General features: G+C 40.3%; 1 protein-coding gene across 48 annotated transcripts in view; it reads left to right on the top strand.

The window, feature by feature from the left end:
* The window catches only part of NEB (nebulin), a 157,448-nt gene that overhangs the window by 123,256 nt on the left and 6,301 nt on the right, over positions 1-27,891 (top strand). For 10 of the 48 annotated variants that reach the window (XM_081869593.1, XM_081869592.1, XM_081869603.1 and 7 more), the window contains 22 exons: positions 4,109-4,219; positions 5,014-5,118; positions 5,947-6,051; positions 7,029-7,133; positions 9,323-9,433; positions 9,894-10,004; positions 11,208-11,321; positions 11,460-11,564; positions 11,817-11,921; positions 13,697-13,801; positions 14,895-14,987; positions 16,745-16,837; positions 18,340-18,432; positions 18,848-18,940; positions 19,613-19,705; positions 20,082-20,174; positions 22,940-23,032; positions 23,535-23,627; positions 24,051-24,143; positions 24,551-24,643; positions 25,741-25,833; positions 26,157-26,249. In XM_081869593.1, coding sequence (XP_081725719.1) covers positions 4,109-4,219; positions 5,014-5,118; positions 5,947-6,051; positions 7,029-7,133; positions 9,323-9,433; positions 9,894-10,004; positions 11,208-11,321; positions 11,460-11,564; positions 11,817-11,921; positions 13,697-13,801; positions 14,895-14,987; positions 16,745-16,837; positions 18,340-18,432; positions 18,848-18,940; positions 19,613-19,705; positions 20,082-20,174; positions 22,940-23,032; positions 23,535-23,627; positions 24,051-24,143; positions 24,551-24,643; positions 25,741-25,833; positions 26,157-26,249 — 2,193 coding nt within the window. The remainder of the gene's footprint in view (positions 1-4,108; positions 4,220-5,013; positions 5,119-5,946; positions 6,052-7,028; positions 7,134-9,322; positions 9,434-9,893; positions 10,005-11,207; positions 11,322-11,459; positions 11,565-11,816; positions 11,922-13,696; positions 13,802-14,894; positions 14,988-16,744; positions 16,838-18,339; positions 18,433-18,847; positions 18,941-19,612; positions 19,706-20,081; positions 20,175-22,939; positions 23,033-23,534; positions 23,628-24,050; positions 24,144-24,550; positions 24,644-25,740; positions 25,834-26,156; positions 26,250-27,891) is intronic. The other 38 variants (XM_081869608.1, XM_081869605.1, XM_081869565.1 and 35 more) reach the window with 37 other exon arrangements.

Here is a 27,891-nt window from a genome sequence, read left to right as displayed (position 1 = left end):
ACCAATTTCATGAGTCTCTTGCTAGATTCTATATTCTTGGCACAATCCTAAGTGTTCAAGGCACTGCTTCTATTTTTATTTTTATTTTTAAAAAAGAACATTAAAACCTTGTGGATTTGTGAGACCTCCCCTTTCTTCCTTATGCAAAGTTCTGCTTGGGAATTTGTTCTGAGAATGTCTTGGCTTCAAGAAAAAGCTTGAGTTGTCCAAAATACATGAAAGTGGGGAATTTAGTCAAACATTTACACTTCCCTCTATATGACATTGGTGGCAATTCCTGAAGCATTCACTAGTTTTCATGTCAGTGTGTTAAGAGCACAACCCACGCTCTGTATGTGTGTGTGTGTGTGTGTATATATATACATATATATATATGCTTTCGTAGATTTTCACGGGTACAGGAATGCAGGTTTTGGTGTCCTCGGGTGTCTTCCCGTGTAAAAGTTGGGGTGTCTAGGCGACGTTTCGACGAGGTCTCACTCGTCATCTTCTAAAAAGTTGAAATTTGTGAAAATGTTTGATATGGTGATATTTGTATAATGGAAAATTTAATAAAAATTATTATAAAAAAGAGATAATGAACAAAAAACAAGAGGCAGAGGGACTTGTTTCAATATTAAAACAAAAAGCAGCAACAAAACCATGAGACCTCGTCGAAACGTCGCCTAGACACCCCAACTTTTACACGGGAAGACACCCGAGGACACCAAAACCTGCATTCCTGTACCCGTGAAAATCTACGAAAGCAAATATCTTACCTCTACGGGGAGGAAACCTTCCTGAAGATGACGAGTGAGACCTCGTCGAAACGTCGCCTAGACACCCCAACTTTTACACGGGAAGACACCCGAGGACACCAAAACCTGCATATATATATATATATATATATATGGGGGAACTGTGGCAGCTATCTGCACTTGAATACAACTGTGCACTCTGCAGTGTGCTTTCTCCCCAGTTCATGTGCACAGTCAGTTGATGTAGAATGCTGCCCAGACTTCAGGAACCACTTTTGTTGCCCTGAATTAACTGAGAATATATCCTGGAACATTCCCAATCCTCTCCAGGATCGCAGAGGAGGAGCAGTAGCAGTGGACAAGCTGTTGTTCAGGGAAGCTAGTTCATCATTACTGATCTTCTCACTAAGAACCTAGAGTTTCTTGAAACAGAATAAACTTGTCCACACATTGCCCTGAGCACAGGTACACGCTCTTATAGCTCAACTGCTGCAGGTACACAAAATATGCTCTTGTGGAATGCTGCATGTAAAAAATTGTATGAGTGAACAGCTCAACTATTTCTGTACACAGTCCTCAAAGTCTACATTCATTGAATATAACAATGTGAACACCCCTATTAAAAGCCACCAATTTAGGGAAAAGGCTTCTGATCAATTACCTTCAAACAAATTCCTAAACTCTTGCAAATAGCTCCTTAACTACTGTTATTTGCGGACAGACATTTTTAGATTATTCTTCACTCGCTCTCAAATGGCTTAGAAAGTAAATGACATATTTGCCCCAATTTTCTACAGGTTATGGACAGAAATTTCATAAGGAATAAAGGGGGGTGCTTTATTTCCCATTTCTCTTTGTGATTGTTGCATGGGACAGCTGCATGTCAGAGAAACCGTCTTTCTCTACTTGTGAGAAACAGCAGGAATTTGCCATGAAAACTGTCAAAAACACCATCTACACAGTGTCTTATGTCATCTATGTTGTCACTGCTATTGATACTCTTGTATACCGTGTCTTATGGTTTTGTTGCTGCTTTTTGTTTTAATATTGAAACAAGTCCCTCTGCCTCTTGTTTTTTGTTCATTATCTCTTTTTTATAATAATTTTTATTAAATTTTCCATTATACAAATATCACCATATCAAACATTTTCACAAATTTCAACTTTTGGACTTCCGTCAGCTTCTCTGCCAATCATCCATAGTTTTTTGTTCATTATCTCATATCCATTAACAAATCTTGTTTAGCAAGTGCAGAATCCTGATGGAAATCGCAAGTATTAACAAGAGACTTGCATTTTGATCTAGTGGGTCCTCACGACAAATGTCAAAATGCGTTTGAAACCCACAGAGTATTCTAAGAAAGTAGCTTGTGCCCTGTGGAGCCACTATTCAGGCACAAAATGCACATCTGAATTGTGGTGGCCCATAATGGTCCCCACCTACCTGTAATACGTCATTTGTATTTGTGTGTGTCATTGTAGGAAGAGTCTTGTCCTTCTCAAGAGCGTCAGTGCCCAGAGTGTCCTGCATTTTTTAAAAAGTAAACATAAACAGTGTACTTGACTGTCACTTGAATATTGACCACTGGCATCTTTTGTCAACCCATGTCCAAAAGATGAGGCTATCCAGCATGAAGGATACAGGGTTGTTTGGATAAAAACATGCCAACATGTTTTAGACATCCAGAATTGTGGAATGGAATTGAAATCTGCACTGTGGCATCTTCCAGTTTCCTAACGTTAAACTTTTCTTCTTTTCAGCCCTGTGCATCGCTCCCTAGCATGATCTATTCCTTTCATCAGTTACGTCAATCAGCTCTTGCCAGGGGTGGGGTGAAGACTGGGTGCCATCCATGTAAAATTAAGCATATCAAACCATTGATTTCAACATGAGAGGGCTAAAATACATCATAAGCTCTCGTTGAAATCATTTGGAATCCAGGTGCTTAATTTTTGCTGGTTCATGCCAGAATTTGTATAACTGCTATTTTCTCTCTCTCTCTAGCAAATGACTAATATCTTACCTCTTCTTTTATGGAGCTTTTATGGAGCATTTGATAATGACACTTTTCAGTCTTAAGAACCTTGCTCTATGTACTTTGCACACTAACAGTGCAAAGTACTAGTAAGCAGTAATATCCCCTGGCAAGTTCTTCGACTGAATCTGATGGTGAATCTGTTTATTCCTCCATTAGAATGAAAGTAACCAAGCTGCAGGGACATGGGTGGCGCTGTGGGTAAAAGCCTCAGCGCCTAGGGCTTGCTGATCGAAAGGTCGGTGGTTCGAATCCCCGCGGCGGGGTGCGCTCCCGCTGCTCGGTCCCAGCGCCTGCCAACCTAGCAGTTCGAAAGCACCCCCGGGTGCAAGTAGATAAATAGGGACCGCTTACTGGCGGGAAGGTAAACGGCGTTTCCTTACTGGCTCGCCAGATGCAGCTTTGTCATGCTGGCCACGTGACCCGGAAGTGTCTCCAGACAGCGCTGGCCCCCGGCCTCTTGAGTGAGATGGGCGCACCAACCCCAGAGTCTGTCAAGACTGGCCCGAACGGGCAGGGGTACCTTTACCTTAACCAAGCTGCATTTGCTCACTTCAATTGTCAGGCAGAACTGGACTGTCCATCAGAGGGAATAGGAAAGTCATTGTAAATAAAAGTGCAGTATAGTATTCTTCTGAATTCTAGTACTGAGAGTGCATTAAAGTATTCTTCTGAATAGAGCATCTAGCAGGACCTTTATTCTCTATCATGAACATGTCTTTTTATTTAAAATCACAGTCTTTTTGCAATTTCTCTTAAAGCCAATAATTATAGTTATCAGATCAAATGCAACTGCCTCTTTGATTAGGCAGTGTACACTGGGCTCCAGTGTAGCAAATCTTGGTTGAATGCTGCTCAAAATCCCTTGGAGGGAAGGCAGGAAAGAAATATTTAGAAAGTCAGATGTTTCTATTGCCCTGTATCAGGAAACACCCATTTTAGGCCACAGAAAAATGCACAATGCAGTCATAATTTAGCTCTTGTGTCTCTTGATAGCCATGCTGCACACACACAACATTCAGATTCCGCCCCCCCCCTCCATGAATGAGTTATATATTTCAAATGTGGAGCTGAAACACAACTACTGAATGAAAGACGCAACATGAAATCTTGTAAATGCAGTGTGTGCCAACTTCATTGCTGCATCAGGTGAATTTTCCTGCCTTCGTTAATGGTATCTTCTTTTTCAAAGAGGTCTTATGGCTTGCATTGTTCGACCTGTCTGCTTGCAATCGGGATCAGTTTTGACAATCTGAATGTGGACTCTTTGTCCCTTGGCACCAGACAAGCTAAAAGTCGGGACCTTGTTTTAACACTTGTTCCTCTTGGAATTAGATCAAATACAAAGAGAAGTTTGACAAGGAGAAGGGCAATAAGCCGCAATATGACCTGAAGGAAGCCAAGATCTACAAGACCTTAAAAGATGCCCACCACATCGCTAGTGAGGTATGTGTGGGCCTTTAGTCCAGTAGTTACCAACCCTTTTCAGGCTCATGGGCCCATTTGGAAAAGCTTATGAGTATCACAACAAAATGGCAGCTGGGAGACCATGGCTAGTCACAAAATGGCTGCCTTGAGGGGTGTAGCTAGTCATAAAGGACAAGCAGCTTGTCCATGAAACCGAGTATGAGGCAGAACTGGGAGTTGAGCCCCTGAACATAATACTGGCCGAAGGGGAGGATATTATTATTATTATTATTATTATTATTATTATTATTATTAATTAAATTTCTATACCAACCTTCATCTGAGGATCACAGGGCAGTTTACAATATAAAAATACAAAAATACATGCTTTAGTATCAAACAACATCACACACACACACACACACACACACACACACACACACACGGTTTAAAAGGCCGCAGATTGTTTAATTAGCCAAAGGGCTAGGAGAAGAGGATTTTTTTTGCCTGGCACCTAAGGTTATGTAATGAAGGTGTCAAACGAGCACATTCCACAAGCAGGCACAACCACAGAAAATAGTGATGATGAGTTGTCATCTTCAACTATCTCCTAGCCTTCTTGAGCCATGTACCTGAATTTCCCTAAAGGAACATGTGCCTGGATTATTTAAGGAACATTTGCAGTAATTCTGATCTCATTAATCATCTCTTGCCCAGTGCCCTACCCCCGCAACATTTTGATGCAAAGTCTGACTGAGTCCTGTTCCTTTTTAATGCGTCCGATTGTTGTTTGCGTTTTCATTTATTGCGTTTCTTTGAACTTTCCCCATCAGATTAAATATAAGGCGGACCTGAAGAAACTTCACAAACCAGTGACAGACATGTCTGAATCCCTGTCGATGCATCACGTCTTGAACACCAGCCATCTCGCCAGTTCTGTAAGCCTCTTAGCTCATCTCAGACCATATTCACTTTAGCATTTCATCCATCTGCCTTTCTGAGATAATATCCGCTAACAATTTCTGTAACAGCTTTCCTCCTTGACTGTTCCTAGGAAATCACCTGGTAGTGATCTCTCTTCTTCCCTGCCTAATGAGTGTTCCTCATGCGGACTAATTAATACCCCTAGTTTCTCAAGCATTTTCTATTAGCTGTAGAACTGCTAATATTGTAAAACCTCTAACCACATGTAAATGGCTTTTTTTTTTTTGCCTTTTTAACTTTCCTTTTTGACTAACAGGAGTACCATTTTCCTCCTTTTGATTTCAATATTTTTTGTGCTTAATATTATTTCAACATTCTTCTTCTTTTAACTTTTTAAAACCTTTTCAAAATTAATTCTGCTTTTGCTAAACTTTTATCATCCTGCTGTTAGACCACAGAATGATGAATATGCTAAAAAGAGAAGAAGATGTGGCGTTGTCTTCCATTTTAATTGTATCACATATTCACTATATTTCTTTTGTTCTTCCTTCTTTCTTTTTTGGGGGTTTTCTTTTTATTTACTTACAATATCTTGTTCCTTCTTGCATAATATTGCAAGGGAAAAGTAGCTATCACAAGTGCTTCGGCATTAGTCTGAGATTTTTTTTCTTCCTCCCCCACCCCTTTATGTATTCCTTTTTCTTCTTCTTCTTTTCCTTTTTTAAAAAAATGCTTTGGGTTTCTTGTTTTTCTGTTGAAATGGTTGGATCGGCTGGAGCTAGAAAGCTGATCCGGTTAGGCCTTTTTGTTATTGAGGTGGTTTTTGACACCTTCCCCTTTAGTACCAGTACAAGAAGAAATATGAGAAGAGTAAAGGTCACTACCATGTGGTTCCAGATAACCTTGAACAGATCCATCTAAAGGAGGCCTCAGAACTTCAGAGCATAGTAAGTCATAGATAAGTGTTCCCTGCTTTTTATTTCTCGTTCACAACCCATTGCATTGCATTCTAGAATCTAGAAGGGTCAGTCTGCCAAGAAGGAGGAAATATACCACTTAATAAGAAAAAGAAAGTATTGCTGTAAAGTTATTTCAACATTAAACTCCTTTTGATCTTGGAGTACATTTACAATATAAATGAATAAGTTGCTTTTCCCAAGGAATTCCGGGAATAATAGTTTTATAAAGATGCTTAGAATCCTCCAATTAGAGCTCCTAGCTCAATTCACAGAATTTGCTGGAAAAAAGCCCTGGCACTTAAATGTAATTGAATGTCATTTTAAAGTCTGTTGTGGATATATAGTTTTGCACACTTCTTGCATGTGAGATATAGCTGTCTATATTCTGATAAATTGGTTACAAATGTGTTGTTTATTTGTTAATTCAAAATTTGCCAGGTCTTAAAATGTTTTGGGACCTGCCTGTTGTTAATGTTCCTCTCTAACTATCTGTGCTATTTTCCGACTGAACAAAAAAACTCTTGTACATTGGTTTTCAGACTGTTCTCCGAACCCTTATTCACAAATTGCCATAATTCCACATAGGCAATGCTGTGTGAACTAGCCATGCAAACCACGCAATTGTGGCTTCATATCTTTACAGCTGCAAAATGGGGCCCTGACATGTGAAGAAGTGGACAGCAACCATGTTGCCATCGGAGCATAGAAATTGGCCTTGACCCTTGACATCTGGTAGCAGCATTTCAGTGCTTCTCGGCCCTCCTCTGGGAGGTGCAGCAGACTGTGTTGGGGGCACCCAACAGGTCACTCACTGTGACATGCGGTTTTCATGACTGACATGATTGTTTCTTGAGCGCGGCTTGGGGAAGAGACACAATTCCCTTCCACATTCCAGGGCCATCCTGTACATTTCTATTCTATACCTAGCAATGCACTGGAGATAACATTTATCTCCCTCTTGGCAGGTGAAGTACAAGGAAAAATATGAAAAGGAAAGAGGGAAGCCCATGCTGGACTTTGAAACACCAACATACCTCACGGCTAAGGAGTCTCAGCACATGCAAAGCGAGGTAAGGTGCTTTGTGGCAGAATGCAGCCTGGTTTCATGTTGGAAAATGAAGGCCCGACAACATGGTATTGTATTATTTCCATTCAGGTTCAGGCAGTTAGTGGGGAAGATGCTTTCTGAAGGTATAACTAGAATTGAAATAATCATGCCTCTGTTCACCCTATAGCAGCCTTGTTCAACCTGGTGCCCTCCAGGGTTTTTTTTGGGGGGGGACATACAGCTTCCATCAGCCCCAGCCAGATGACTAAGGATCAGGGATGATGGAGGTTGTAGCCTGAGGGGCAACACAGGCTGCACTTTATTACAATCTGATTCACGGTTGCCAAATAAAAGAAGTTTAGGAGCAAGGCTACAGACTCTTAAGCTATTAATTTACTTTGTATTTGTGGAATTAAGGTGATAACAGAAGTGTTGGTTCATAAAAGGACTTGCAGTTTGTCAGTTTCCCCTGGGCTACCAGAAGATTAGACTGGCTGCTAAAAGTAGCAGTATATAATTTGTAATAAACAACTTTCGCTGACACTATTCAAGCCTTGTTTGCGTCCAGTTATAGTTTTTCCATTGACCTTCCTGAACTCAGTTTTGTCAGTGTTCTGTCCCAAGTGTGAAATTTATACAAGGTGAAATATACTTGTATAAGGTGTTCGGTCGATAACATTTGGGTGGTTCTGTCAATTGTTTCAGGGTGGGTTCCCCCCCAGTATTTCACCGCACAACCATCTCAAAGTCTGTTGACTAGATAAAGACTCTGTTGCACAGTTCGGTCCATAACCAACCATCTGTGCTTTAAGGTGTGCTTGCTTCTGGTCTCCAAAGCAGGAAGTAACACAGCACTGCAGAGACAAGCAGGAGTACAGACCTGATTCCCCGCAATAGCCAGGCCCAGGGGCTTGCCTGCTCCCTCCTCTACAGATCCTTGCTGTCTTTGCCATGTGCAGCCATTGACACCTTGCTGCAGGTGTTTGCCATACCTGATAAAGAACAATCCCCCATTATGCAAGTGCAAGGGGTCTGGATACAGGGAAGTTTGAGCCCTGGGTTTGAGCCCAGGAGGCCTCTCACATTTTTCTAAAGAAAAGGAAGATAAGCAGTCAGAGAAGGCAATTCTTTTACCCTTTCTCATTCCCTGGAGGCTTTGCCAAGCATCCTCTCATGTGTCTTTTGAAACACTTTTCAACTGCACTTTTTCAAAGCCGCCTCTGCCCATCATTTCCCAATACAGTGCCTGAACAGCGATTGAAAGGGTGCAAAGTCCACCTTGCTTCTTACAAGCCAGTGCTAAATCAGAGTTAACGTTTGCCTTAATATTTAATCCTTTTATATCAGCAAGATTAGTTGTGAAACTGTTGTGCTTCAGCACTGAAAATCCCTGCTTGTTTTAAGTGTTACAGCACCCCCTTCCCCTTGATATTAGCTTTTTGTTTAACCATACACTGATTTTATAGCCTGATCGAAGTGTCCACATTGTTCTGTCCAAGAGCGAAACTTATACAAGGCAAAAATACTGGTATAAGGTCCTTTGGGTGATTCTGTCAATTGTTTCAATATATTGCCATTCAAAATGCAATTAGACGTCCCCCCCCCCCCCCCGCCTGGGGTTTATGGGATGCCTACCCTTTTGGCTCTGGGATTTTCCCTTCCATAGACTGATCCTAACAATTAGTGAGCACTAAAGCATAGGAATGACACTATTGTGGGCTTTAAGGGCATCTTACCAACTGAGCACACTGGTGATCACTGGAAGGCTGGAGCCCTACCTTTTGTGAATCACATGTTCATCCAAAGCCTTGTTGCTGTCAGAGACACAAAGTGGGCGCTTGCAATGTATTTTTATTTTATCTGTTCCTTACATTTATACACCACCTTTTCGTCCAGGAGCTCAAGTTGGGGTACATGGTTCTGCCCTCTCCATTTTAGTCCCAGGGACTGTCCCAAGGCCACCCAGTGATTTGCATAGCTGAGTGGGGATTTGAATTTGTCTCCCAGGCCATCGTCCAACGCTCTAACCACTACACCACGCTGCTAAACCCCACCCAACACCGAATGGCCAACCAGCAAACTTGACACAACAAGGGCAAGACAGGACCCAAAACTAACAGTACATTACTTGAAAATATTCTTCCTGCACAGATCCAAAATAAATTCTGTTTTCCCCCCTTCTCTTCTTCTTCTTCTTCCTACTCCTGTTAGAAAGAATATAAAAGAGACTTTGAAGAGTCCATGAAAGGCAGGAACCTTACTGGCCTGGAGGTCACGCCATCTCTTTTGCATGTCAGATATGCCACCAAAATAGCAAGCGAGGTAGCAGCTCCTCTGTTGTCTTCTGCTGTGAACCACCCTACTAGTTTCATTAATTGTCCTTACCAAAGCAGTCTCTTCACTACTGTCTTTACTAGCCTTAAACATTTCTCTTAAGTGCATGGTTTAATCTATGTTTGTTGCTTGTTCTAGTCCATTGGTGTGTGTTTTTAAATCACTAATTGTTAATTGTATTAGCAGCATTAATGTTTTCCTGATGGTGGAACAGACATCATTGTTTCACTATATGTTGTGTTCTTTACTGAAGTTGTTGTGTCAAGCTGTGTGACTATCTAGAAGGTTGAACCTTGAACACCCTAACTAAGTGTTGCTTTAAGATAATCTGAAGGCTATTTACTAACTCTTTTTAGGGAAGGGGGTCTCCTTCTTCCTCCTCCCTCTTGAAGCTCTCTCTCTCTCTCTTTGGTTTCCTCAGTTTTCTTTTTCTCCCCACCCCCTCTAGAAAGAATACAGGAGAGATTTGGAAGAAGGTGTTAAAGGTAAAGGCCTAACCATTGTGGAAGAGACCCCAGACCTACTCAGAGCAAAGAATGCAACCTATATCTTGAATGAGGTGAGACACATAGCTAGGCTAACTTCCCTTGGGGGCCACTGCAGCATGGCCCCCTTCTTCTGCACTGGATTAATGTCAAAAGCCCCAGACATTGGGGAGAAATGCATGATGTGGCTCCACCCTATGACTCCCAGAAGAAGGACAACGTTGGCATGGTAATGAGCAGTGCTGCAGCATCCCTCCCAGGCTGTTTGGATAAGGTTAGAACTGGCCTTTCATAAGAAGAATTCCCGCAAAGCTATCTATAAAGAGAAATTATAGGCCTGGGCTCTAGCAATTTCTGAAGCATTGATTATATCTCGGAGTCAGATCCCATTTACCTTCCCAGGTCAATTTTTCTAATGGGTTTGTAGGTGCTAGAAAACATACAGCTAATTAAGCTTGTGTCCTGTGCAAGGCAATAGCTAGACCCTTGTGTGCTATTTGAGCTATGTTTCAGACGTTTTTAATCCTCTGAAATTGGCGTGTGTGAAAAGCTAATTAAGTTAAGCAAACTTCCTAAACTGTGTATTAGACACTTCTTAAATCTTAGGAGGGGACACGGGTGGCACTGTGGGTTAAACCACAGAGCCTAGGACTTGCTGATCAGAAGGTCAGCAGTTCGAATCTCCGCGACGAGGTGAGCTCCTGTTGCTCGGTCCCTGTTCCTGCCAACCTAGCAATTCAAAAGCACATCAAAGTGCAAGTAGATAAATAGGTACTGCTCCGGCGGGAAGGGAAGCACCGTTTCCGTGCGCTGCTCTGGTTCACCAGAAGCTGCTTAGTCATGCTGGCCACATGACCCGGAAGCTGTACGCCGGCTCCCTCGGCCAATAAAGCGAGATGAGCACCGCAACCCCGGAGTCAGTCATGACTGGACCTAATGGTCAGGGATCCCCTTTACCTTTTTAAATCTTAGGAAATCAACATGTGTTGATAGCTAATTGTTAGATAATTTCCTTTTGAGGTGTTAGCCAGGAGATGAGCCTTTTAGGTAACACAAATGATCAAATGACTTAGACTGTCTGTGAAGAGTGAATGCTTCTTCGACTGCATACGTTTCTCTCCTGTGGGGCACACTTTTTTTGCACGTTGTATGGGCAGCAGCTTGATTCACATCAAGATCACCCTTGGTGAATTGGGATAAGTGTCACTTTTGAAAAATCTGCCCCATTGTGATGGTCTCATCTCTATTAACCCTTTTCTTTAAAAAAACCACAACAGAAAGAATACAAGAAAGCTCTAGAGATGGAAATCAAAGGAAGAGGCTTGACAGGTCATACCACAGAAACACCAGACTATATGAGGGCAAAGAATGCTATGGACATCGCTAGCCAGGTCAGTGAGAACAGCCAGGCACTAATAACACTTGGGAAGGGAAGCTTCTCCATAGATTTCCTAAGGGGAAATCAGGAGGAAGCTGTGTTCATAAATGTACTCACTGTGGATATCTGCTTGTGACCTTTCCACCAACAGATCAAATATAAGCAGTCTGCAGAAATGGAAAAAGCCAACTATACCACGGTGGTTGACACACCAGACATCATCCATGCCCACCACGTGAAGAACTTTTCAAGTCAGGTAATGATCGTATTTGTTTTCAACTAGCTTTGCCAGATTTTTTTTTAAAAAAAGGAGGGTCTTGCTCCCTATTGATAGGAGCTTCTTTCATGTAGGAACCATTTCACACATATCTCAACTCCAGATAACCATAAACAAGTTTTTGTGCAAATTGCCTCTTGGACATTGAGCGTATATATTTCTTTTTGGTTGTTGTTTTTTACCACAACAATAAATCTTGTTCCTCTCTCTCTCCTTCCGCACCACCAACAGAAAAAATATAAGGAGGATGCAGAAAGAACTATGTCGTACTATGTGTCTGTTCTAGACACACCAGAAATGCAGAGAGTCCGGGAGAACCAAAAGAATTTCAGCATGGTAGGTATTAATGTATTGTAAACACAGTGAAAAGTGTGATTATTTAAAAATATGTGATGCTGTGAAGTCCTGTGCAGAATGTAGGCCAGAGGTGGGAAAACTCCAGACCACAGGCCAAGTTTGGCAGGGTGCAATTGGACTCCTGAGACCATTCCCCCCCCCCAAAAAAAACCCCCACACCCACCTGACAATCAGTTGATGGGCAGGGTTCAGTTCTGTGTTTGCAGCTCATGCCATGCCCCACAGCCAACACGGCAGGGTTTAACCCTTGCTCATCCATTGATAAGGGACGCAGGTGGCACTGTGGGTTAAACCACAGAGCCTAGGACTTGCCGATCAGAAGGTCGGCGGTTCGAATCCCCGCGACGGGGTGAGCTCCCGTTGCTCGGTCCCTGTTCCTGCCAACCTAGCAGTTGGCACGCCAAAAAGTGCAAGTAGATAAATAGGTACCGCTCCGGCGGGAAGGTAAACAGTGTTTCCGTGAGCTGCTCTAGTCCGCCAGAAGCGGCTTAGTCATGCTGGCCACATGACCCGGAAGCTGTACGCCGGCTCCCTCAGCCAGTAAAGTGAGATGACCGCCGCAACCCCATAGTCGGCCACGGCTGGACCTAATGGTCAGGGGTCCCTTTACCTTTACATCCATTGATAAATTGGGTTTTACACCTTGCTGAGACCCATGCAGATCATAGGATGAAAGATTCCGCTTTTCAGGACAAATATTCCGCCTCCTACATCCCTCACACACTCCTCAAGAGCTTTTGCATGGCTGGAACACATCCCAGAGCTGTAAGAATGCCTCTTGCTTGCCTGGGTCAAGATAAAAGTAATTGTGTAAGGTCTGAAGATGTAAAAGCGTGTGTACACACATTTACAGATAGATGGATAGAAATCTCCATGGTGACTGTGCAAGCAGAGATGAGATTGCTGTTTGGAAGCAATGGCACTAAAGCCAAACATGCTGTTTTCTTGCATTGCACTGTCCTGGCTTAACCAGCTCTCAGGATGCATGGGAAGGTTTTATTTCTCTTTTATTCTTCCTCGCTCAACATCAGAGGTGGTGTCAGGCAACGTGTCATTATGGATGGGGAGTCTGTGGCCCTGCAGATGTTTTTGGACTCTATCTCCCACCATCCTTGACCACTGGTCATGTTGGCTGGGGCTGATGGGACCTGGAGTCTAGCAACACCTGAAGGGCCGTGGGGTTTTGTATGAGCTTACCCATTTTGTATGTGCATGTTTGTGTGTGTGGCTTAGAGAGGCATGGTTTCAGTCAAAGTCTCCCCTTTCAAGAAGGGTGTAGTACACTGTGTGTCGCGACCATTTCAACACTGCCTTTGTCTCTGTGCATCATACCTTACAGTGCAAAACCGAAAATTGGGTGGCTGGGATGCAGGACAGGTGGAATACAAGGTTACAAAAATGCGGGTGAATGGTGAGGATACAGCATATGTGCAGATAGTAGTGCAGTTTACCTGAGGTCGCATGTGCTTGAAAACAGCACCAGCTGATGGAAACATGGATGGGTAAATGTGGGCCCCAATCGCAAAATCTTCTGTGCACCCAGAGTCCCTACCCTATGGTGCATGGTGTTCTCCATTCTCTGTAAATGCTGAGAGAATGCCTCATGATGATTGAAGATTCTGTCCTGTTATCTGATGGTTGAAGATTCTGTCCTATTTATAAGAAAGCTATATAGAATACCAAAGAAATAAAGGCGCAAGACTGAATTCTTTATTGCAAGGGCAATAAACAAAAAATATGTGTTCTCCTAACAGCTCAAGTACCAGCATGATCTACAGGACAGCAAAGGAAAAGTCACAGTTGTAAATGAAACACCAGAGATATTAAGAGTTAAAGAAAACCAGAAGAACTTCAGCACGGTAACCTTATTTTACACCACAAAGCGAATCCTTAATTTTGTTGTCCTACTTTTGCAGATCCTTCAGCATACAGGATATGCTTCTTGTTTACTATGCATATCCAGGCTTGTATGTCGGCGGTCAGGGCCTTGCAATTTTACACTAATTATGTGTAGCTTATTATATGTGCAGGTGTTGCTTTTCCTTTACACTCTCTCTCCTTCAACGGCTTCCATCATTGCAGTGGGTTGCGTACCCCACATCTGACAGTAGAAGTACAAAATATCTGCCCTTGTTTTGCAATGTGGCTATGAGTTTGTAGCTGTTTGTAGCTGTGTAGCTGTGTCGTCTTTTAGCAGCTAATTCATGTATGCCCTGCTTTGTTTAACCATGAAGATCTTCAAAGGATGCTAAATATTGTCATTATGTGATGTGTTTATTGGTCATGATTATTCCATGGATGTCTGATCAAAACAGTGGAAATCCATGTCTACGTTAAAATCAGTGCCATTCCCATTTTACTTAGACAATGTAACTGGCGTGCATGAACCAGGATAGTTGGAGCAGAAATTCCCTCCTCCACAAGTCCCCAAGATCCTGAAAACAGGGATGGATGAATCTGTCTAGTTTTGAGTTAACATTTTTCTTATCTTAAGTTCAGTTCAGTTTTTGCATTCGTTTGCTTTAAAAAATAAAAAAGAACACCCTCAAAAAACTCACCAGCATTTCAATGTGCTTTCTCCCATTGTATGCATTTTGCTGTGGAATTTTGCCTAATGTATACATTTTAGCAAATATCTGGTGCATTTAAAAATATTTTCACTCAATTGTGCGTTTTATGCATACTTTCCCCCAATATACACATTTTGCACACCCTTTTTTTTGTTGGAGAACTACATCACAAAATATGGAGATGTACACATTTTACTTAAGGATAATCTTGCTTGGAAGCAAAAGCTTCTGAAATCAATGGGAATGACTTTTGTGTGAGTGAATGCACTGGTGATCAAGGAACCAATTAGAGGTTTCTTAATATTCCACTGTTTTGTAGTCTTTCTGTAGCAAATGACAATGTTGTTGTTTTTTTATGCTCAATCTTGTTGTCTTGGTTAAGATTTTATATAAAGAAGATATTGGAACAGGAACAGCTATTGAAAAGACGCCCGAGATGCAGAGAATTAAACAAACCCAGGATGCAATAAGCACGGTACAAAACCCAGTGGATTGTTAACACTCTTACCTGTGCTGCTCCCAACTTATAAAACTTCATTTGCCTTACATAATCCTAACAGTAGTTCTGGAATAACTTGAAAAGTCAAGGCTTTTCATAATTAATCAAAACATAATTTGCTAACTAGCTCTTCCATTCTACTTTTACTTTCCTATGTAAAATAGTATCCACATTTCAAAAACTCTAACTATTAACATTTTCTAATGTTCAACTAATGTTTATCATTTCATAAAATACTGAAACTAAATTCACGTTTTGATCTTGTCCAAAATGTCGATGAGATATTCATGGTAGCAAATATAGTGACCACGTTTTAAAACTAACAATAATTTTAGAGAATTATTTATGATATTTTTTGTTTTCTCTCTCTACTTCAACTCCCCCCAACCCCCAGTACGTATGGTAGGATTGCCAAAATTATTTTTCATTTGACTGCATTCCGCACAATGTCTTACATTCCTTTTTTGACATTTCGTTAAAAAAAGAGGTAAAAAATGTTTTTATTGAATGTTGTACATGTATTGTCACCCATGCTGGATAGAACGGGAGGTGGATAGGAAGCACTGATATTACTCGTTTCAATTTTTTGAGGAAAATCTAGTTTATTCATTTTAGATTATCTGATAAACATTTGAATCCAGAACAGAATCCTCCTCCATTCATGACGAAATCCCACTGAAAAGCAATTGGACTTAAAAAGTAATATAGGTTGGTTTATGCCACTGGTTTCAATGGGACTTCACTGAATAAGGATGAGCTGTTTGGTTTTAATAGGTCTATAATGCATATTGGAGACTAACACACACACACACACACACACACACACACACACTGCACCCTAGCCCAGTGTCTCCTCTGAATAGGCAGAGGTTCCAGTTTGCAGAGGCTCATTCATCTGCTTCTGCGTTGGCCAGTGCCGTGTGTTTCAGTGCACATTACCTATTTCCTGTGCGAGGAAAAAACCCCATAGCATACAAAACCTATTGCCACAAGTCTAGGTTCCGGGATCTAGTGGGAAATGAATCCAAAGAACGTTACTAGAGTTGAAACAATTTAGGCACACTCTCCTAAGCTGGACTGAAAATTTGATTGATATCAACAGCCAGCACAATTGCAAGGGGGCCCAATATTGACAGTGGCCATGGGAAGGTCTCATAACAGCATCCCAATAACAGTGTCCCATTGGGATGCAGCTGAGGAGATGCATGACCACTCCAGGCTACTCTCTGAAGATTTGCCTGGCATTGTCAACACAAGGTAGTTGTAAAACAGGGCCAGGGGCTGAAAAGGAGAAGCTCTGTGATGGATGCCATGATCAAAAATCTATTTTTTTTTCTGGCCAGGTTGCATTTGAGCTGCAAAATAAAATAATCTCATACTTGTTTACTGATTATTAAAATAGCTTTTCAAGCAAGGAACCTGGTGGAAAGCTTTAATCCTCCTGTTTCTACTACATTGGCAAGATTGTTGAGTCAAGATGTCCATCCATGGCTCTTCCTCCGCTATCAAATTGGAGATTGGCTTTTATACATTGAATTTTAAATCTTTGCAAAAACTCGTTTTCCGCAGATGAGTCTGTTTCGACATGGGTGCATGCAATGCTTTCAGCTCCTACAATTGTGATTATATTTCTTTACTCTTGTTCTTTTTATGTGAAATGGATGTGTTTTCATGTACATAATGTAAGTCATTATTGTTTTGTCTTGTTTTCTGAACTGAATACCACTTTGTAGATTAAGTACAAGGATCAAATTGGAAAAGGAACTCCCATTTCTGATCTTCCCGAAGTAAAACGTGTCAAGGAGACACAGAAGCACATCAGCTCGGTAGTGGCTGGTATTTTCTATGCTGGGCAGTAACAGTGTGCTGTTCACCTTACTAAACAGACATCTATTGCCCCTGCTAACATGCTATCATCAACTTCATCCTTAGTATGGCATTCCTCTAGTATTACTCGGGCTTTAACATCCATTAGCTTTAAGATCTACTTTCTGTGCACATTGAGAGGAGAATATAGACCCATTTAATGCTGAGCAGACAGAAATGGACCAAGAGGATAAAATTGTAGTAGTAGTAGTAGTAATAGTAACTGACAAAATTATGATCCTGCTATACCCACCTACCTACTGGCTGGGGGAGTGCTCAGTGAACCTGGCTGTGGTGAAAGGCACTCTGTACATGTTCAGAGACACACTAGCCAGAAGCCAACACAAAGTGTACTTAAGACCATTGTTGTGAATGGGCTTAATTATGTGTCGGATAGGATATCTGCTGCTTGAAGTCTGAGCACCTGTTGCTCCTTGAGTCTGAAAAGCCAAACAATTTATTCTTGCTCACTTAAGTGGGCCTCTTGCTTTATTCAGATCTTAATGGGCCATCCTCTGAATGAGTAGGATTTCATTTATTAGAACATGGGAATTCTGTCTAGCATCATTTGGCCACTTAAGTGATGGGTATCTTGAGTGTTTCAGTAGGAGAAGATGTAGTGACATTTATCAAGGAGCTGTGGAACTGGTTCCAACTGGTTCTTTCTCCTCTCTTTCCCGCTCTGCCTTCCCTTTTACCCTGAGCTCTTCACCATACTAATTGTTTTCAAAATTCATTTCTGCATAATCAAGTTACAGGTAGGCAGTCTAGTTACCCTTTTCTAACTACAAATTTGCCTCTCTTGCTTTTGACATTTTGAACTGACTGAATGCCTTTTTGACTTAACCGTTTTGTTTTGTTTGGTTTTGTTTTTCCATCTGGGGAAGAGGGCACTTTTTAAAAGGAGTGAAATGCAGGAATTTTTTTATTTTTAAAAAAACCTGTCAAGGACTTCAGTTTTGTTCTTTCTCTCTCTGTCTATCTCTCTCTCTTTTTTAAAAAAATAAAACCAAAACAGGCCTTAAATCTCTCAGTCCTCAGATTTTGTTCTTAGATTTGGCCTCAAAGCAAAACTCTTGACAAGGGTAATGGTGCAAGAACAAAAACTGATTTCTCATTGGCTATTCAATACCAATATAACAAGTTTTATCAAGGAGGTTTCGAAATGCTTATGTCTCTCCAGCAGCAATAGCCCCAAACTTTTAAAAAGAACTACACCACAAAAAAAGAGATACCTGTAATTCCAGGAGTTTGGCACTTTTTCCCCAGAGGCATCTAGAAGTGGAAACATGTGAACAGGGATGGCATTTTGTGGGGACACCTGTAACCGGGCAATGTTATACTCCCAATGGGCAATGTCCAAATAATTATATGCAAAGTCAGTGTGTGAATTAACATTCTGCATTGCAGAAAGGTTTCCAGCTACCTTTTTCTTACCTTTGTGGCTGTTTGTATTCTGCAGGTTTTGTACAAGGAGAATACAGGGCAAGGAACCCCGATACCACTTACTCCAGAGATAGAGAGAGTCAAACGCAATCAAGAACACATTAGCTCGGTATTTCTCAATGAAATCAAACCTACCATAACTCATCTTTTTCATTAAAAATAATAATAACATTCTAACTATCATCTTCTACATGCCATTTTCATGACTCGTTCATTCTGATGTGCGTTAACATCAATTTACAGTTTTATGCACTTTTAAAAATGAAATAAATAAAACAATGACAGTAACACCTATGATCTTCAATAAGATTAAGCATGTGCTCCCTTTGCACACATTCACTTCTCTTAACATACTTCTTCTGACTTTGCTTTTCCATTCACATTTTAATGACTACTCTCCCCTTATTCTCATCTTTCCTTCTCAATACTAGACTAAGCATGGGATTTAAACATGCGCCGTTAACTACAAAGTACTAGCCAGTATTTTTGAGTGTCTTTTGTGGATACTTTATTGTGTCTCACAGGTGTCCTACAAAGAAAACTTAGGGGCAGGAACGGCAACTCCTGTTACCCCAGAAATGGAGAGAGTCAAGCGTAATCAGGAGAACGTTAGCTCGGTATATCACAAAATATCTATAGATAAATCCTTTTAACCATCGCCAAACTCTGATAAATATATTTTAATCCTTCCACAAGCTTTTGAATCCTTCTCATTTTAATAAAATCACTAAAATGTCAGTCTCTGAAGGAAAGAATTACAGCACTAACTGTGACATACGTCTGCAGTGGGTTTCTTTAGCTCTGTTTATTCTTTCTTACCCTATTCACTTCCCCCTCAAGTGGCAATATTGTTTGTTTTAAAACAAATGATATTCAGAGTGGATTCAATATATCCTTATAACAGGAAACATTTTCTAATAGCCTTTGGCATTTGTGTTGGTGCAGTGCAAACTTAGAATAAAACTGTAACCCCTCTCTTAAAAATAGAATAATAAAATGTTATTTATGCTATTGTAGTCTTTCAGAACAAAACGGGTAGTTTTAGGGTGTGAAAATAATGATGCAGCTGTCTAAACTCAATCACAAATTGTAATTTAATCCATGATAGGTGTTTTAAGTTAAAATATGCAGTATTTTTCTCTGTGTGCATTTTTTGTTTTTTTGTGATCTGTTTTTTAAACTTCATAAAGCAAACCAGAAAACTGGATTGCATTCTCTTTGCTGATGGTGTATCTTAAGATGTGCCCCTTAATTTTCATTTTTGTTTTTGACACTTCTTTGTCCCACAGGTGTTGTACAAAGAACATTTAGGGACTGGAACCCCAACACCTATTACTCCAGAGATGGAGAGAGTCAAACGCAATCAAGAAAACTTTAGCTTGGTATTTTTGTTACAAAAATGCCCTATAACATCATTCCCAAATAAGATTAACCTTTCATGTTTTGCACAATTAAACTTGATTTTAGTACCCTCTGACAATTTCCTCCCCTTTTTATAGCCTGAGTTTTTGTCATTCTAGGTGGAAAAATATTACTGCATTTGAATAAACTTGGTCACAGATTGCAACTTCCTGCATGATAGGAAGTCAAAATATATAGCATTTCTTTCTCTATGTGATTTTTATTTTTTTTATTTATTTTTTTCCTGGCCTGTGTTTTAAACACCATAAGGCCAAACAGAAAATTAGATTGTGCTATCTTTGCTGATGGTGTATCTTGAGATAATTTTTTTGTTTTTGACACTTCTTTGTCACACAGGTGTTGTACAAAGAGAATTTAGGGGCTGGAACTCCAACACCTATTACTCCAGAGATGGAAAGAATCAAACGCAATCAAGAAAACTTTAGCTCGGTATTTTTGTCGCTAAAATGAGCTTTAACTTCATCCCCAAATATAATTAACCATCTTGAACCTTAACCCCTCCATAACATAGCTATCTTGATATGATTTCAATGATAGTCTTTCTTTTTGAGTCCATGAATGGTGCTGAATTTGCTCCCAGCTCATACTGGCATTGTAAGCAAGAAAAGAAACCATATTGAACAAGGCCAATTTTTGCTCTATGCATTCCAACCAGATTTAAATAATATTGATCCTATCCCAATTCCACATTAATATTTTTTCATCCTGCAAGAAAATCTAATTAACAAAAATGTATTTTTTCACAACGTACACATTTCTAAACACATTCAGTCCCAAAATACATATTTTTAAAAATATGTTGAGAACCGTTTAGCAGAATTAGAAAAAGTGTGAAATATGAAAGATTTCTTAATCTGCATGTTAGTCTGGGAGGTGTGACTCATGTTATACTGTATCAGAATTCACCAATATCTAATTTTTCAAGCATCCCAAGGGCATAGGGATGGACCTCAGACATGGGTGCAATACACCTGCACCTTAACTTCCCAATAGGACCTGTCTGCCCAGTGCTAGAAGAATTGAGAACAGGAAAACCAACTCACCTCACCTCGGAAACAAGAGAGTTGCATGCATTAAAGAAAACTGCAGCTTGGTAGTTCAAATATGAAAGTTCCATTTCAACTCTTTAAAAATTAACTTCTTTGTTCCAGGTTTGTTCTATTGCGTGTTGAGTCCCACAACACCACCCTCCACCAAAAAATTCACACATGACACATCAATTTTTGTTTAAGGTTTTTGGCATAATTTTGGCCACAACTTTATTCAGAATACAAAAATGTGAGTGGTTGCTTAGGCATTGGTTATGACTATCTGTCCATGCCCAGGGACAGAGCTGACTTCCGGATTCCAGCGGAAGCCAGCGTGGGAAACAAGTATTGGGTGAGAAAATGAGGCCGGGCATCAGTCCATCACCTCTCACCCTCATGTTCCGGTGGGGCTTGCACGGCCCAAGTCCGATTCCAGGGACAAGGACGAAAAGAATGGCAAGCCCCTGGATTCCTTTAACGGAATTCCCTTTTTCGCACCACCATTGGAGGGGTAGGCACTTACCCCTCCAGCAACCAATTTTAACCAATGCCTAACCGCCAACCTTACAAGTTGTGACGATTTGCTACGCAGTAGGCCAAAACCAAATGGCACCAGCCAATCAGCCAAATGGCAAAATTCCTACCAGGCCCCCGCTCAAAGGCGAACGACCCCATGACAGGCATAGCAAGGTCAAGCGATCAAACCAACCCCCCCCCCTATTAAAGGGAGGGTGGGCGGGTGATCCGGTGCAAAAAGCCAAGAGAAAGAGCAACGTCGGGCCTCCTATATTTAAAGCCTCTGGCCCCTCCTCCCAACTAGCAACATCCAAACTCCCCAGTAACCAAATTAACCATTTAAGGTCCTTGGTTTGGCCAAATCCGCCCAGCAACGTCAGGGTGGATTGTATTCCCCAACCGCAACACATGCTCTCATTTAGGGAGAACCCGTTTTTCCATACATGCAATTGACTTCCAGAGGGAAAAAAATCCACTTATCATCTCCAGTGTGCCCTCCAGCCACTGTTTGGTCTTCAATTCCCATCATTCCTGACTCCAGGCTGTGCTGGCTAGGGCTAATGGGACTTGAACTTCAGTGTAGGGCACCATGTTAGCAACTGCTACTGATCGTCATTTTCCCACTGCCTTCTTTTTTGGCGCACTTTTAAAAAAAGGAATCAATAATTTTGGATATTATTAACTGCTCTTCTCACTGTCCCAACCCTATCTCTTTCTCTGTTTTCACCTTCTTGATTTTGATTTTTTTCTAAGTCACTGTTTGTTTCTGTGTGACATTGTAAAAAGTATATGGTCTTTCTCCAGCTGGGTTGAACAGGTAGTGCGACACATTTTCAGCCAAAAATGCACTAGAAAAATAATTGTTGCATTCCTTCTGGAATAAGGCAATGGAAGCATTTGCATCTTATGAAATAATATTTATACTCAAATATTCACCGTTGAATCAGTCTTCTAAGCTTGCTGTTACACTATATTTCTGCCTGGGAAATCCATACATTGTGATATCTTTCTCAGTAGTTTCTTTGCTTCTCCCCTGCCTTCCCTTGCATTATTTTGCCAAGGTGAAGAGAAACCTTATCCACAACCACCGGCTGATCTCACCAACATGGCTCGCTGTAAGAAATGGCCAGACACATCCTATTATGAATCCCTAGCCAGCCCCACTGTGATGTGGCACACATGATATAGAAAGTGGAGATCTGCAAGAAGTAACGTTACAAAACTCCCAGTGTAAATCAAAGATTTATGGTTATTCATCCTCAGCCCACCAAAACCCTCCGCCTTGGTATCCCAATGAGTTCCTTGGGTACAATCCACCAATTAAGCATTTCTAAGTCTCACCACCATCAATAGTAGCATTAAACACATTGAATCCCTCCTACTAAAATCAATGGGACTTAAAAGTACGTACATTTGGCTAGATTCATACACATTGGGAATTACATGAATGCACCCATGTTTGATACGTAACAGGACAGAGGGAAGCATGAAACCACAGGAAATATATTGTGGAAATTGGACATCACCTACAGGCTCATACCCAGGAGATCTAAGACCATATTCCCACCCCCCTTTTTTGCAGATCAAAATTAACTGTTGTTTTCCTTCCTTATTTTTCTTATTTCTGCATTCCCCTTTGTCATCATGCAGGTGCTATACAAAGAAAGCCTAGGGGCAGGAATCTCAACTCCTGTCACGCCAGAGATTGAAAGAGTCAAACACAACCAAGAAATCATTAGCTCGGTACTTCTGGGAAAACAGTTGTTTTTAATTCTGTTTTGTAATATGATTAACTCACCCCTGCTCTCCATCCCAGCTTCTTCCTGCAGATGGAGTTATATACCCCTATTGGGAAACCTCCTCGTCTTTTATTTTCCACTGCAGGAGAATGTCACATCCTGAGAATTTTTAACCCTTCTCTTCCTTTCAATGTCTTATACTCACATTCCTCCCAAAAGATAACAATCTGTTGTCTTTCCCACATCAGTTGCTTGGCATTTTATGGATATTATACATGGATGCAAAAAATGCCTATAATTCAAAAGCATGATCATGTATTAAGACAATACTTTGTCCTTGTTTTCCCCAGTCAAAAATAAGTGCTTATATTGTTTTTAAAATGTAACCCAAAACACCCTGCAGAATAAATCACGACCAAATCAGAACTCTACCCCTCATGCTTCAATAACAAAAACATGGCAATTCATTTATTGCTGGTTTACTTGGCTGCTCTTCTGTCTCACAGGTGTTGTACAAAGAAAACGTAGGGAAAGCAACTCCGACCCCTGTCACTCCTGAGATGGAGAGAGTCAAACGCAATCAAGAACACATTAGCTCGGTATTCAAAAGAAGACAAGCAAAATACCCCACAAAGACCTGGATTCTAAAAAATAACATCCAATGTGTTAATGATCTATGCTTTCTAACAACAACAACAAAAGTTCCTATTTACCTCTTAGCATAAGAATTCTCCCCTTCAAACTCCCTCTGTGACCCAAGTTTTAACTCACTACTACTAGGACTTACTCCTTTTTATTTTTCAGCAAACATAGGATTTCCGTCTTTATTTTCTACCTTTCCAACTTCCTCATCCTACTAGATTGTTTTCTTACATAGGTCCTCTCTTTCAGATGACACTAAAATCAATGGCTAGCTTTACTGGAAGCCGGTGTGACCCCAGTGTTAACATTGACAGACTATTAATCTTGATATGCCGTCACTGGCACCTTATAATTTCTGGATACTCTTTTGTATCCCGTAGGTTTTGTACAAAGAGGAACTGGGGAAAGGTACCCCGACGCCTGTCACTCCTGAGATGGAGAGAGTCAAGCGCAATCAACAACACATTAGCTCGGTATTCAAAAGAAGAAGAAAAAAGACCCAAATGGTTTACCATAACATTAGATGTGTTATAAAGATCCATGCTTCCTAATCAAATATAGCACCCAGTCTCACCTCTTGGCATAATCACCCTATCTTCTGAACTCTCTTTGCAACCTAAGCTTTAACACATAAGTACTAGGAGTTGGCTTAATTTCACGTTTGGTTTGTATTGATACCTTTCCAACTTTCTCATCCTACTAGATTCTTTCCCTTTATGGGTGTTGATTGATTGGTGTCTCTTCCAGGTGACACGGAAATCAACAGCCAGCCAGCTTTCCTGGAAAGCTGGCATGATCCAATTATTAACATTACAAGCCAATAATGTTTGTTTGCAATCTGCCATGATATGATTTCTGGATACTCTTTTGTATCCTGTAGGTTTTGTACAAAGAGGGATTGGGGAAAGGGACTCAGACACCTGTCACTCCTGAGATGGAAAGAGCCAAGCGCAATCAAGAGTACATTAGCTCGGTACATTTTAAAAACAAATATACATATTTTAAATAACATCCTAACAAGCTGTGGGAATTGTTTCCCCTCTAGTATCTAAAACTATACTTTCTTCCTTAAGTAAAATACTCCTATTTATTTAAACTACTTACATTTTACTCATAAAATACCATAAATCTGATATTTGGTATTTAATAATCTGACCATAGAGGTCTTTTTTATAACCTTGCAGTGGTGAACTATAGGACTCTATCCAGACACTGTTAGACCATATGATTTCTGGTCCACATAACAAATTTCTTGATAAACGAATTTGTAATAATGCGAAAAATAATACTACAATCGCTAAATTATTTTGATTGAACATCCCATATGCTTATGAACTGGTGGTTTCACAAGCTGTCATAGGAAATCACATGTAGGCAGGAACAGACAACAACATGATTGATGCTGTTACTTTCCAAATTGGTACATTGTTGATAATGGGATTTCAGAAAAGGGCCATTAAAACAGTTTCACCACCCTATCAATATAAATCTCCATAGAATTCAGCATTCAGAGGCCTCAGCATTCATGAGTTTTAGGACTCAAAAGTCAGGAACACCCTTCAGTAATGGAACAACCAACACCAGCATGAAAAACATGCTGCCCAAGTGGTCTTCCAACAGCACACTGAACAAAAAAAGCTTCATGTAGCTAATGAGAGACACAAGATACTTTGTAATTCGGTAGTTAAAACTAGGACAAGAAACTGGACCATGAGTTTATATGTGATGACTTCCCTGGGCACAGCTATTATACAAAGTGATGGATGTTGCCTACTGGATAGAATCCTGATCTCAAAATAATACATTCCTCTTTTAATTATTTTATCTGCTTAATTCATTGTTGTACATCCTTCTCCTTGGATTTTGCCTTTCACTTGTACCAGGACAGATCAGTTTCTATTATGTGACTTTCTACACTGCCGTCTTTATGGTTTTTTATTATAATTTTTAATTGTTTTTGCAAAATGCCTACTTTTGAAGTGCCACCCCGGTTATTATACTTTCCCTTCAAACAATAGTTTTATTCGCATTATATTTTTGTGATTTTTGGATACTTTTTACAATCTTTAGGTTTTGTATAAAGAAAACTTGGGGCAAGCAACCCCAGCACCTATCACTCCAGAGATGGAAAGAGTCAAACGCAATCAAGAAAACGTTAGCTTGGTATTGAATTTTTTAAAAATACTTTTTTTAAAAAAAGTAACATCATCAGATATAACCTCGTCCTGCATCTATTTTCTCTGAATCTTATCTATTTTCATATTCCTAAAGAAAACACTCCTTTTAATTTTTTAAAAATACTTTTTCTTTTTCCTTCCCCTCTTCTTGCTTTTTGCTTTATCCAATAACTTTTTAACCACTTTGTTTCTTGAATTCTTTACCCACCTATGCAGTGATGATGATTAAACAGTAACACAACTTAACACAATGGTTCATCAACAATAATCTAATTCTTTGATTTCTGGACACTTTCTTGTATGCTGTAGGTGTTGTACAAAGAAAGCATGGGAAAAGGAACCCCGACATCTATCACTCCAGAGATGGAGAGAGCTAAACGCAATCAAGAAAACATTAGCTCGGTATTTTTCAGGAGAAAAAACCCCTCAATGATCTAGAAAATATATAACTTCTTTTTAACACCTTAAAAAGTATAATACTTTCCCTACTCAATTTAAACACTTTACCCAACTATTAACTTTATTAATATTATAACTTTATTTTTACATTTAAAATACTAAAAAATGTCACCTAAAATATGTTTCTAATTGTTTCTTATTCCTCGTTATGTAGAATTTACATTGAAATATAGTTTAAGGATTTCTAAGCAACCACTGACCTCAAATAACAGTTGAATGATCTCTAAACATTTTGTAACATCATGTGTTTACTGATGTTTTTAACCAAATGAAATGGCGTTTGTTCTGTGTTTTTTAATCTTTCTTTAAAACAGCCGATAAGTCTACATAAATACAAAGGTCCAAGATGGTGTCCCTAGCTCAGGGGGAGGGGGCGTAGCAGATGCTGTGGTCCCAGGCCTAGAGAGCAGAAGCTTGATTAAATTGGCATGTGCTCAATATTTGCACATATATTCTGTGCACCAGCTCGTTTCAGAGATGTATTCAGCATACAAAGCCCAGAAGCAGGTACCAAATGAATTCAAAGGAAATGGGGAGCTCTGTTTGCATATTGCATACAAGTTTCCCCTTTTGTATTTAACTGATCTGAGAAGCCTACTTCAGTCTTAAATGTTGTCACAGCAAGATTTACAAAGAGAGAGCCAATTGTTGAGCCAGTTCAACAAGGACAGCATCAGCACCAACACAATTGGCATGACCAAGAGGTGGTCAAAATTATAGCTTGCTTTCTTGTCCTTGTTCTCATCCAAAAGTTTGCACTGAAGGCTGAAGGACCTTTATTACTGTGTCCATTAGTACTTAATTGATGGCAACACTTGCATGCTGGTTTTGGAGGATCTAGCGAAATAAATGGTTATAGAGAAAATCAGCATAGGGTGGCAGAATCTTACAGGGGTAGGTTTATTTGGAGGGGTACATTCTATTTAAGTTAATTGATGCTTAAGTTCTATGGGAAATAAACTGCTGGAGACGGCAGCACTAACCATTGCTTTTCTTCCATCTCCCAGGGTCCATTTAGGGCCGTTCAGTCCCTCTGGCCAACCATCTCCTGGTCACGAGCCTATATATGTAGGAGGGACAACTGGGAACAGATCTACACTTGTTTAAAATGTTAGAAATGTGTTATTAAAATGTGACACCAGAGGGTGCTACAAAGCAGTGAGCACCGGCAAAGGTGCTATAGAATGTTTTGTTTTATGTTTAGACGATCAGTCTAGATCCAGCCTGGGAAACAGCAGAGTTGATAGCATTTTAATCCATATGATCTATCAGGTTGTTTGTTTGGGGAATAGTTGGGGAGTTGCATTTTGAATAGAGAGAATGAATCTGTTTGGGAAGCCAGGAGGGCTCTGAAGAATGGACGAACTGACCACTATTTCTAACCAGATTATATATGTTTTTCTATATAAGCAACTGCTGAAAGGTAACTGCAAAAGGTAGGGTGCGTTGAAAGAATGGACTCTTGACATCACTACACACTCATTTGCTGGGAATTGCTTGGGGAGGCCACCTTCATATATTTCTGGTGAAATTTTGCTGTAATGTTCCAAGAGTCATTGTTGTCAATGCAACTTTTAGTTGGATT

This window comes from Podarcis erhardii (genome assembly GCF_964252035.2).
Source record: "Podarcis erhardii genome assembly, chromosome: 1".
Lineage (NCBI taxonomy): Eukaryota > Metazoa > Chordata > Lepidosauria > Squamata > Lacertidae > Podarcis > Podarcis erhardii.
The sequence above is the reverse complement of the archived record's forward strand: the minus strand, read 5'-3'. Positions and strand labels throughout refer to the sequence as shown.